This window comes from Hippichthys cyanospilos, chromosome 2 (genome assembly GCF_059441005.1).
Source record: "Hippichthys cyanospilos isolate Australia breed blue-spotted pipefish chromosome 2, RoL_Hcya_1.0, whole genome shotgun sequence".
NCBI lineage: Eukaryota > Metazoa > Chordata > Actinopteri > Syngnathiformes > Syngnathidae > Hippichthys > Hippichthys cyanospilos.
The window spans coordinates 13,536,076-13,548,077 of record NC_142370.1 but is presented as its reverse complement, the minus strand read 5'-3'; the positions used below and the strand labels follow the sequence as shown (position 1 = coordinate 13,548,077).

Below are 12,002 nucleotides of genomic sequence, written 5' to 3'. Positions count from 1 at the left end.
CACCATAATGCCTCTTGTAGGTCATTTGTGGCTCTACACGACATGTTGAAAATAAGAGTTAAGCTTTTTGGTCACTGAAGTGAACCATGCACAAATGCAATGAGCATATGCAATAAGGAAATGCACAAAATGCACAATTGCAATAAGCATATGCTTACCATTTTTTCCACCCATCATGTGTAAGGCTGCTCTCATTTTGAATATGGATTAAAACTGTAAAAAAGCAGTTTGGCTTTCCTCACTTTATTCATTTTTATTGCTTATAATAATATAGTTGTAATGCTTCAAACATGTACATTTGGTATCAGATGCTGATGAAAATAATAAAGGAAACTCAAATGTGTCTTATTTTTCTCCTTTTCATGTCAGGTCCACAGGATGTATTTCAGTCGACAGCATAAAAAAATAGCCTTACTTGTTCCAGTATTTGTGGTAGATAATACATCTGCATCACATTATATTGAAAAAGGTTATTTTGACCCTCTCATTTTTTTGGTCCTTGACATGAGCAGGTTTCTAGATACGTATTTCTATAAAAGAGATCTTGCACTGGTAGTTCAAAGGAAACAAAATGGCTGCTATGTTGATAGATAAGGATACTTTAATGACAAGATACTGGCTATAGAACTGTGGGAAGAAGATCAGGAGGACATGTGCCAATTATACAAAGACTTACAGAGGACCCAAACCTGCCCTCCTCTTCAAAGTGGTTATCCTAAAGTGGTGTACACACCAATCATAAATGACTAAATATGTAAATACAGTACATAATTTATTAAAAGTAGTTTATAACATATGAATTAATACAATTTTCTCCATTTTACAAATACCAAAGCACCCGGAAAAAAATCATTCTGCTGACTACCAATTAGCTTGATGATGTCATTTCTATTGAGTCATGCAGCTCCCCCCCCCCCCCCCCCTTTCCTATAGTTAGCTAGAATGTTTTTGTAACAGGGTGCATGTATGTTGGAAGGCACAACTTTCAAGCACAAAAATGGAAGAGAAAGTATTAAACAATCACAAGGAAGACAACAAAAGCATAGAAACATTTGCTGATTTGAAAATGTTTAATCCGTTACATTTGATTGCAAATTGGTCATCAAGAGGGATGGACACGTTTTTTTGTGTGTGTGTGTGTGTGTGTGTTTTTAAAGCCATTTTATCACTTTTCTACCCATAACTATAGCAAAATATTAGAAACTGTTTAGACCAAGATGGAGTGGGGTCCCAAACCATTGCTAAGAATCATTATTATCAAACGTAAAAAAATGAGGAGCTCCAGTTCCTGAATAATGTCACAGCATTCTCACCGTCATCCTGAACACACGACATGTCCCAAGTTAAGCATGCGTGTGTGTGCGCGCGCGCGTGGGGGTTGGGATGTCCCACTGTAGGGAAAGAGAAAGTGAGCACCTTTGTGTGTCCATATGACTGAGAGCGCTCCCTGCTGGGTGCACAGATGGCGCCTACGACGGCCACATTTTCACATGGGACCAAGAAATTTCTGGATTCCACACCTCCTGCTCTTGCCCTCACGCACTCACACACACACTCACAAAGGTCGATGTGTGTTTCAGTCGTAAGGACACTCAGACGACATTTATTTTGCACGGACTGTGTTATTGTTTTTATTCATACAGTAGTGCATGGGCATGATCTTAAATTTGTTCCAAGACCACACTTGTAACTGAAAATACTCGTAACTCGAAAACCGACTTTTCCTATTGAAAATATTGTAATGCCATTTATAATAATAATAATAATAATAATAATAACAATAATAATAATAATAATAATAATAATAATAATAATAATAATAATAATAACAATGATAGTAGTAATAAGACAAATTTGACAAGTATAACTTGACAGCTTGGTGATGAAATGGTGACTCAACAAACAAATAACGCCTAGTCTTAATCTTTCTAGAGCTCCTTCAACAGCTCCTTTTGGGCTGATTGTTCACCTTAGCTCCACCCCTGGTAGTCATCATAACAAAAGGGGTACTCAGCAATGTCTCTACTGTCGTGACGTTGGTGACTCATTTTCCTGAAACAAAATACCCCCACCCGTTTTGTCCAGTGTTTCCAGAAGTGATTACGTGTGACGTAATTCTTTAGCATTAGTGTATTGTGACCAAAGATACATGCAATAGATTAGGTTTTCATATTTTTGTATTCATGCTTACAGCTACCATTATTGGTTTTTAATCTTAGTCATTTACTAGTTTGGTTTGTTATTTGAAATCATCATACTATGTTGGGGGTGACATATGGAACATGATTAATTCTGGGAAAAGTGAAAACAAAGTTTTATTTAGTGTTTTTTGATGTCATAAATGAATTACTTTATTTTTCTTATCCATTTTGCCCCCTCTGTCTGTCCTCTGATGTCATCTTTTTTCCTTCTATCGCTCTCTGCCCCCAGCAGCTCGCTCGCCATCCACCTGAGAGTAGCCTGACAAAGTGACTAATCCTCCCCATTTCGCAGCTCCGTCCGACTGCTCCCAGCTCCCTGGCTATGTTCACATTTAGGGAGTGATGGCTGACCATGTGACGTATGTCATATTCTGTCCGCAAAGTAACAGTGGCACACACATTGATTTGCTTTCAGTTCACTCTTTGAAACATCTACCTGTGTTTTGGGTTATAATTCTGTTTCATGCAGATGCATGACATGCAACGGGGATGAAGTTTTTTGATACAGAAGAGCATATTTCTATTAAAAAAAAAAAAACTTCCACAGTATTGATATTTACAGATACTCTACACAGACATGACATCCTGCACCAGATGCAGCAAAGCCAACAGGCCCTACAATCCAAACGGCCATATACTAGGGATAGACTTTTCATCAGCCAGACCGATATTCGCTCTATTGGTGCATATCGGCATTGTCCATTTTTCATTAAGATTAGACACGATAAACTCTGTCATTATACCTAATGCATTCTTGCACTTTTCTGACAGTAGAGTCTTGTGCCAGCGTTGTTCCGCCAATAGCAGCATCTGATTGGTTCGCTGCGCATGAACCAGAGCCAACCAATAGTGAAAGCCATATATGTATTGCCTTGTCTTGAACGCCCGCTAGCCTTGCGGGCTAACCTATGCTAATAAATAGTGGGGACTAGGCATGGGCCGATAACCAGATCCGCGCTACGCATTGATTTGAAAAGTCACAGTTATTTAAAACCATCCAAATCTGCCCAAACCGGTAAGTTCTTTTTTCACCTGCGTCATCTGCCTTAACGGGCAACTGCAGTGTGCAATGAGAGATTCTTCTCATTGTGTATCATACGTGAGGCCTAATTGGCTGCAACAGCTAAACACATTACAGCTGCTGCTGTCCACTTCCTGTTTTGCCGGCCTCAGTCTTGATATAAGTTTGCTACTGTGGCTAACTGTCTTGGGTAATGTGGCTAACATGTTATCATATGCTACTTTCACAGAGCGTTTTATGTGATATCACTCGAGGGAGGTAAACGAACAGTCTAGCAAGCCGGACGTGGCTCATCAAAGCCAACCAATTCAACCCCCCCCAAACAAACGACGCGGGACGTTTTCAGCTTTTAAAAAAAAAACAGGCAGTGAGAAAGAAAGAGGTAGAGAGACTAACCATTACGGGCGGGTGTGTGTGCGTGTGTCTGTGTGTGTGGGGGGAGTAAGTGTGTGCATGTGTATAAGCCACAGCAGAAGCTGCAGAAACTAACAGCAGTCCATAACAATACAGTAATGTCTGTTTAGTCAAGTTATTGACCCATTTTGCAAGGTTGTTTGGTGTAAAACAATCCAGAAAATTGGGTCAAATTAACCCAAATATTTGGTCTCTACTTTTTTGACCCATAATTAGACTATTTTTAATTTTTTATAATGTACAAAAAAAAAAAAACAGAGTTGTGGTTGCCTGCTACAAAATGATCCATTTCTAGGTAAGAACGTTGGGTCAAACTGTACCAAATATTGGGTCAGTCATTTTTTTACTCATGTTTGGGTTACTTATTTTAACCCAACTGATTTTAGTGGCTAAAACAATGCAATCTTTGAGCTTGTGGGGGTTGTTTTTTTTTTTTGTTTGTTTTTTTTGGCAAAACAACCCAGAAGGTTGTTACAAACTGACACAAGTTTTGGGTCAATCAATTTTTGACCCTTAATTTTTGACCCAAAAGACTCACTGGACTGTACAATTTAAAAAAAAAAAGATATGTTGAAAAGAACCCAATTACACAAAATTATTATTAGAGTGTACATTTCGGTGGGTCTTACACACTGAAGTTTTGTTAAAATAAACTAATTATGGGTTAAAAAATGACCAACAAAAAAAAAACATTTCAAAAGTTGGGTTGTTTTGTATAAAACAAATCAGAAAGTTGCTACAAATTGACTCAAATATTGGGTCTATCCTTTTCTGACCCATAAAATGTTATTTTTGACCCAACTGGTGTTTAGAATTTTTTTTTTTTTTTTTACACTTTGTGCAGTTAAAGTCACAGCAACATCAAGCTGCTTGGAGATTATTTTATAGCATTTACCTTTAACATGCTTGTCCATAATTTTCTTTTTAATCTCCTGAGACACACTCTTCTTTGCTTCCTCTCGTTCATGCTTAGTATGTCTACACACCATGTTATGAAAAAGCACAGTGACTACTTGCCACCCACCTTTATCACCATCCGAACAACTGAAAAGTTTGGAGACATGTGTGGTGCTAGTTAGAAGACAATCTGCAGTTGAACATTCCCAAATGATTAAAATATTACATATCTTTTTGTGTGGTCAGGCCCATTCCATGATGTTTTTAAGAAAATTTATTGATTACTACTGATGTATTTGTATTGCCTTGATTATGATAAGTTTTCCTTCAATTCTGGATGGTACCAACAATATTGCCCATAATTTGCATACAAGCATTTTGAATAAAAGTCTTTTTTTTGGCAGGGTGAAATGGTGCATCTTCCCTCATTGCAGTCTTAACACATTTTGTCAGGATCTTGACCAGGGGCTTCATACAGTGAAGATCCGTCCGGGCATCACAGGCCAGAAGTGCGGACCACCACGGATCAAGCATCAGTGTTTCTGTGTGTGCATGCATTTGTGTGTGTGTGTGTGCGTGTGTGTGCGCGTGTGTGTCCATGGGCTCCAGCTGTCAAGAGGCCTCTGTCTCCTGGTCCTGACATGTCTCCGATACTCCCTGCTGTGAGACTCTCCATGTCACACCAACACACATACATACACACATTTACACACACTTAGAGCCAAAGGCGACCTGTCCGTCATCTCTTACACAGTCAATTCTCGCTCATGCATGCTGGATTTGCACTGATTTCGTCCTTCTGGCACTGCATGCAGTGTGACTTGTGTGTCCGTCGCAGGGAGGGCGTGTATGGTGGCTGCGGGCCACCACCAGTTATTGAGCCTGCTCTCATAATTATAATCATCTCTATAGACACAGCAATAGTTCACACATACTGGGATGCAGGAGAGGAATGGAGGGCAGGTGTGGTGGTCAGCCAGAGTCATAGCGAGACTGAAAACTCACAAATGAGCAATACGCGGGACATTGAACAGGCAATAAAGTCCCTTTCAGTTTAACTCATCTTAATTTGGTCAAATGCAAAGGTTCACGTTTGTTTTTTGTTTTTTGTTTTTACTGTGGAATTGACTCAACTCACTACAACAGTTAGAAGCAAGATTATGAAACATTGTTTATTGCCACTCTCAGTTTAAGTTTACTGTCAATCCAAGCATAAAACAATAAATTTTATCTTGTGTTTCTTAAAGAATCATCAGATTGAAAATTTGGGAAGATTCGGAAATTTATTAAAAACACGCAAGAATAAACAGCATACATGTTAGATTGTTATAAGCTCTTTAAGCAATGGGTATTGGAAAACAAATGGTGAGCATCGTAGACAGGTTTACCAAAAATAGAAAAGGAAAAAAAAATGGTGAATGAGAATTCTGAATCCAAATACAGACTATGCACAGTGTAGCCATATTATACAGTGATAATTCTTTCATTAAGCACAGTACTATTTTTTGTTCCATATGTGATGCTAGTAAATGTTAATGGCATTTCCATTCATTTCAAAGGAGTACATTTTCAAGTTGCAAGTGTTTTCACAGAACAAATAAAATTCATATCTCATGGCATCATGCTTTCAGGCTATTTTGCAAGTGAAAAAAGCCTCAATGAAAAATTGAAGAACACAACAAGGAAATCATCCTCCGATTGGCAAGCAACAAGTTCAGGGTGTCCCCTGACTACTGCTCGAAGACGGCTGCGATAAGCACCACCAACCCAGCGATCCTAGTGAGAATAAGCAGCTCTTGAAAATGGATGGATGGATGGATTTCACATAACAGATTGGTCTAAACTGTGTGTTGTTTTTGAAGACAATATATCATCGTACAAGAATCCTGCGCGCAAGCAAATAAAAAAAACAGCCCTCTGCAAAAGAAAAACATATTCGAATAAATTAAGAGCATCCATCATGAGTTTATTATATCTCTTTTCTGCCTATCACAAAAAAATAAAATAAACGTGTCATGTTTTCCCTTTCTTTATTATCACACACGCACATCTCTGCACCCCCACCCCAAGGGATGCAGAAGGTGCTCCGGGATGGGCGTGCACAACAAGTAGCGCGTGCACAGAGAGAGGGACAGAGAGAGAGAGAGAGAGAGAGAGAGAGAGAGGGGGCGGTGTTAGACAATACCTCTCCTCAAATATATTCCAGCCCGTCGTCCATGAAGTGAGCCTATATTAGACTTGGGTCGTTCGGATCTTATCTCACACGTGATACCGGGAGAGCCAAAGGAAGTGTAAATATGTACATCAAGTGACTTATCCTGAATACCCTTTATCTCCATCATCATCGCGGATGATGGAGTAGCCTGCGATCCGCTTCTATTGTCTCTCCATCATCACATGTGGAGGAAGGAACCTTCTGACGACCCCCGAAAAGGTGGCGACCTGTAGTAGCTATTTCTTCTCCAAGCATTTCACCAGCGCGTACTCCCATGTGTGCAAGTTGGGAAAGAAAAAGTTGATTCCGAAGTTGCATGTGCAACACCGAGCTGGATTATGACATCACGTTGAGCCATTTTCTTGAGGATATTTGCGAAAGAGAAGGGGGGGAAAACTGACAATTGTATCAAGGTGAGTGTCAAATTTGGATTTTTTTCTATCACATGAATCAGTAAAGCAGAATGACAAATCAATGTTAGATTTCTGATTGGATAAATACTCTTTTTTTTCATACAACTAAAATTTTACTGGCAACGTTCAACCAAAATAGTTATCACCCTGACAGATGGCCGAGTTTTATGTTAATCGGCCGATATTTGCATGACGGAGTTTTGCATTCAAAATGAACAACTTTCGTATACTCTTCATTATTTTGAAATAAAAAAAAAAAACTTCAGACGAGTGGGAAATGTTGTTCGTTATTAAATCGTCTTTTAAAGCTCTCTGGAGGCCATTTATAATTTATAGTTTAAATGTCATCCTGCGTTAAAAATAGATATTGTTTGATATCTAAATGAAAATGTCACTTCCAAAAAACAGTTGAACAAAGAAATGTCACTTCAAAAAACAGCTCATTCGTTCTCAAGTTGCACTAGATTAAAATACTTATCCCGATCTTGGAAATTACGTGAGTTACTTAAAATCGAAAAGTTCAAATGACTTTTTAATTCTGAATAAATTAGAATAACAGAATATATTGCTTAGTAACGTTTTTTTTTTTCCTCACTATCCCTTTAGTGTATATATACAGCACTAACGAAGGCTATACAAGATGATGCTCAGTCCGGACCAGGCCGAGGCGGACCTCTCTTGGACTCAATCCGACCCAGAGACTCTGCTGAGCGGCCTCAAGTCGGCGGGATGCTCGTCCGAGGAGCCTGGGGAAGGCGACGAACGGGCCAACAAGTGCCGGGCGGATCAGCCCCTGAGCCGCGAGGAGAAGCGGCGAAGGCGGCGGGCCACCGCCAAATACCGCTCGGCTCACGCCACCAGGGAGCGGATCCGAGTGGAGGCGTTCAACGTGGCCTTCGCCGAGCTTCGCAAACTGCTGCCGACTTTGCCACCGGACAAGAAACTGTCCAAAATTGAGATCCTCAGACTAGCTATCTGCTACATCTCATATCTCAACCACGTCCTGGACGTTTAAAAAAAAAAAACAAAAGACGAAGAAGTCCAAGTATCTGGCCTTTGAGATTTTCTTAAACAGTGTTTTGTTTTTACGTTTTATTTTCAAATATTCCCCTTAAATTTCCTTTTAAGCGGCAATGTCGTGAAAACGGTTTTTTTGTCCCGCTCCAATGCAATTGCTGTCTCATTATTTTAAAATCCCTGCAGTGGGAGGTCGGCACTTGGCCCAAGGGGGCATTTTCGGGCCACTCTGTGACGTCATGTAAAGTGGATTCCCAAAGCCAGCCGCGGACAAGTCCCATTTCAATTGAACTCATCTGTCCACAATAAAAGTCCCAAATTCTTGATATTTCAGTATACGTTAACCATATTAATCTAATTCTAGATTTACACGGAGGAGAAGCGAAAGTGAGAACATGTGTAAGTGCCACTTATGACGTGTAAAACGGTGACCTTAAATTGTTATTTTTGTAAATGTATGGAGTTATTTAATTGTGTTGCTATTTAAGTCTACATTTATTTATGTTTACCTCGGGCGTGTGTTTGTGTGATTGATTTCGCTTCGGTATTTTAGACTGTGAAGTTCAACTTGGAAAGTGGTGGTCCTCTTTAAAATGGCACTTTCTCTTTATTTATTTCTCGTGAATCTGATTTATGTTTTGTTATCATTAGATGTCTATTGTCTATCAATAGCAACGATAAGCACTTCAAGATGGAGCACGTTGGCTCCATGAAATATTTATTTCCTTATAGTTAAGAGGTTAGAAATGGACCGCTCATAAATTTAATTTTAAAAACGATTATGGCAAACGGCTTCCATCACCAAGGGATTGATATGATTCAACCTCTTATTTTGCTGTGACCAAAAAACAAACAAGTTACAAGGAGTACTCTGATTTTATGTTATGATGTTATTGAGGTGGAGGGCTTGGAGGTGTTTTGTTTAATTGTCTCTGCTTTGTATTTGTAAATTAATGATGTGCTTTTTCTAGTGAAGAGAAAAAAACAGATACTCTATCCAAAGATTTTTTTTTTGTCTCTTCAGGGTTGTGTAGACTACTTGTTGCTTATATGCACATCTTTTGTAGTAGAGCTATTGTGTGACTGCTGGTTTCTAAAGGACAAACTTTTCATATTTTCCGGTGTTATTTTCAATTAAAAACGGAGATATTTGAAAAGAGATATTGTTTGGATTTGATCTTTTTCCAATTATAATGCATTTCAAAATTTTGGAATGAGTCCGTGAAAACAGCTCCGACGATGTTAAATGTTGTTATAAAAATGATATTTAATGTTATCGTATATGATCATTTTACGCTTAGTACTGCACTTATCGAAAAAAAAATATTAAATAATGATTCACTTATAATGTACTAAAGCACGCTATTTTTTTCTTAAATAAACATTAAAACAAACAGCTCTAAAATATTGACTGCCAATAAAAAAAAGCAATTAAAAATTAAGTACAACTGAACTCAACAAGTGCTGTACTGGATTAAAAAAATGTGTCTGCAATAAGCGCAGTTTGAACACTTAATTCACTGATTCTTTTACGGACCACTAGAGGGAGACCATGTACATTACATTGTCCTCCCACCAAATTTCGAGAACCACTGGTACACAAGATGACTTCAGCTCCACGCTTGTGCATGTGGCGAATGCTGCACAAATACACGTGCATGCGAACACACACACCGTGTCAGTGGTCAGCAGCTAAAGGCAGTACTCGTAAGCTCCTTGGTGTGCGCTCCTGGCTGAAAGGCTCGCTCCATCCCCAGAGAGGGGGCAGGTGTTACTCCAGACGAGCCAAGACAACCAAATTACTGGCCGTCTGGCACCTCCCGTGGGAAAACCGGGAGGAAGGGATGGGATGGGAAGGGATGGGAGACATGGAAATTTATGAGCCAACTCACTACAGAGATGTGTATTATGGCCAAATGGTTTGAGCAAAAACACAAACAATCATTTATGATTATCTATCTATCTATCTATCTATCTATCTATCTATCTATCTATCTATCTATCTATCTATCTATCTATCTATCTATCTATCTATCTATCTATCTATCTATCTATCTATCTATCCATCCATCATCCATCCATCCATCCATCCATCCATCCATCCATCCATCCATCCATCTATCCATCTATCTATCCATCTATCTATCTATCTATCTATCTATCTATCTATCTATCTATCTATCTATCTATCTATCTATCTATCTATCTATCTATCTATCTATCATCCATCCATTCATCCATCCATCCATCCATCCATCCATCCATCCATCTATCCATCTATCTATCCATCTATCTATCTATCTATCTATCTATCTATCTATCTATCTATCTATCTATCTATCTATCTATCTATCTATCTATCTATCTATCTATCTATCTATCTATGATTCAACGTACCTGTTGAACAGGAATATGAGTTCTTTTGTTTGTTTGCTTTACAATTAGACTTAGAATTTTGTAGGTCATAGTAAATAGATCTATACTGCTTGAACTAATCAAAATGGTGGCAGTTAGCCCGCAAAGTTAACGTAATGCAGGCCTGTTCTTAAAATAGCTCACCAGTGATCCGCTTTTGAGTTAGTTGTTGTTGTTATTCTTTTTTTAAATAACAATTGCATCGCTCTAATTTGGGAAATGATACCAACACCAATGGTTCTGGTTCATGAAATTTTCCAACTAGAGACTATAAAAAGTACAAGGGTGACAGAGTGATTGAATGTTTGATAAGTGCACCAATTTTCCAGATGTAGGGACACAAATGATATTGTCCATGATTTTTACTTGAAGGAAAGATTATAATTTAAGTCATTAAAATGTCACTGCTGTTAAATCATAATGACAAGTAGCACACAATTTGGCTTGCAGTGGCATGGCCAGAGTGAAGATTAGTGAATTTTTAAATAAAATGTAGTGGAATATTTGTCATTGTCATAGAGTTTGTACGCCTCTGTTCCTGGGCTACTTAAAATGTTTGCTGTGCAGTTACAGTAATACAGCCTTGATTTGTGACCAAGCTTGAAACTCAAAACGCGACATCTTATAGTAAATCATATACTGTAGTAGTTCCCCACTGAAATGGATGAAAATATCATTGATCTAATTTGGTCCTGACTTCTTCTGATTCTATCACCTTGACCACCGGTTTTACGCAGACACAAATGAGAGATGAATAAGCAATAAGAAGTTGGTGTTCACTGAGAATAAATAATATATGAGTGGATTGTCATTTTGCCTGTCTACACATTTTGCTGCACCATTTGTGATGGTAACTGATGCTATTCATTCATACCCATATGAAAACATCCAATTTCCCCTGTCATATGTCAAGGGGAAGTCAACACTTTAAAAAACAGTTCTCTGAAGCTCATTAGACTGTATTCTGATTAAAATGTGGCCGGTGGGAAATGAATTATGAAGCAAAATACATCATTTTCTATTGTTTGCAGGGCATGGATCATGGCCCCTGCTTGGGAATGCCACATGATCACAGACAGGTGTGCTGTGATTGTTCGTTACCTGAGCCTTGAACAACCATGACGTAATTTTCAGTCAACAGCATTTGATAAAATGGTCAACTCCTGAGATGCATAGAAACAGGTGGATTAAGTCATATTTTACAATCAAAATATTAGTAAAAATGTTGTGTTATAACTAGTGAGTTGTATAAAACATTGAGGTTAAAAAAAAAATAATTTGACAGTAATTTCCTTTTTTAGCTAATTGCTCACTATCTGGTAATCCATTTCTTGTTAAAAAAGTGAGTTAAAAGGTAAGTCAATTAAAAAAAAACAAAAAAACCTTTTCAATAATGTATTCTGTGCATG

General features: G+C 38.4%; 1 protein-coding gene and 1 long non-coding RNA gene across 3 annotated transcripts; both read left to right on the top strand.

Moving 5' to 3' along the window:
- Positions 1–3,067: 3,067 nt before the first annotated feature.
- Positions 3,068–6,525, top strand: LOC148427447 (uncharacterized). 2 transcript variants are annotated; one of them, XR_015864784.1, is made up of 4 exons: positions 3,068–3,216; positions 3,452–3,604; positions 4,938–5,195; positions 6,165–6,525. It is a non-coding gene; the product is annotated as an uncharacterized LOC148427447 (long non-coding RNA). The 2 variants fall into 2 exon arrangements; XR_015864783.1 differs by lacking the exon at positions 6,165–6,525 and having other exon boundaries at positions 4,938–6,152.
- A 232-nt stretch (positions 6,526–6,757) lies between these two features.
- nhlh2 (nescient helix loop helix 2) lies at positions 6,758–9,337 on the top strand. The gene is made up of 2 exons (XM_088408012.1): positions 6,758–7,161; positions 7,768–9,337. Exon 2 carries the CDS (start codon positions 7,802–7,804, stop codon positions 8,174–8,176), a length of 375 nt encoding a protein of 124 aa, XP_088264138.1. The 5' UTR covers positions 6,758–7,161; positions 7,768–7,801; the 3' UTR covers positions 8,177–9,337.
- The last annotated feature ends 2,665 nt before the right edge of the window (positions 9,338–12,002 follow it).

Bases quoted from the DNA above. Each gene is read 5' to 3' on its own strand.
- nhlh2 (XM_088408012.1), top strand. From the start codon at position 7,802: ATGATGCTCAGTCCGGACCAGGCCGAGGCGGACCTCTCTTGGACTCAA.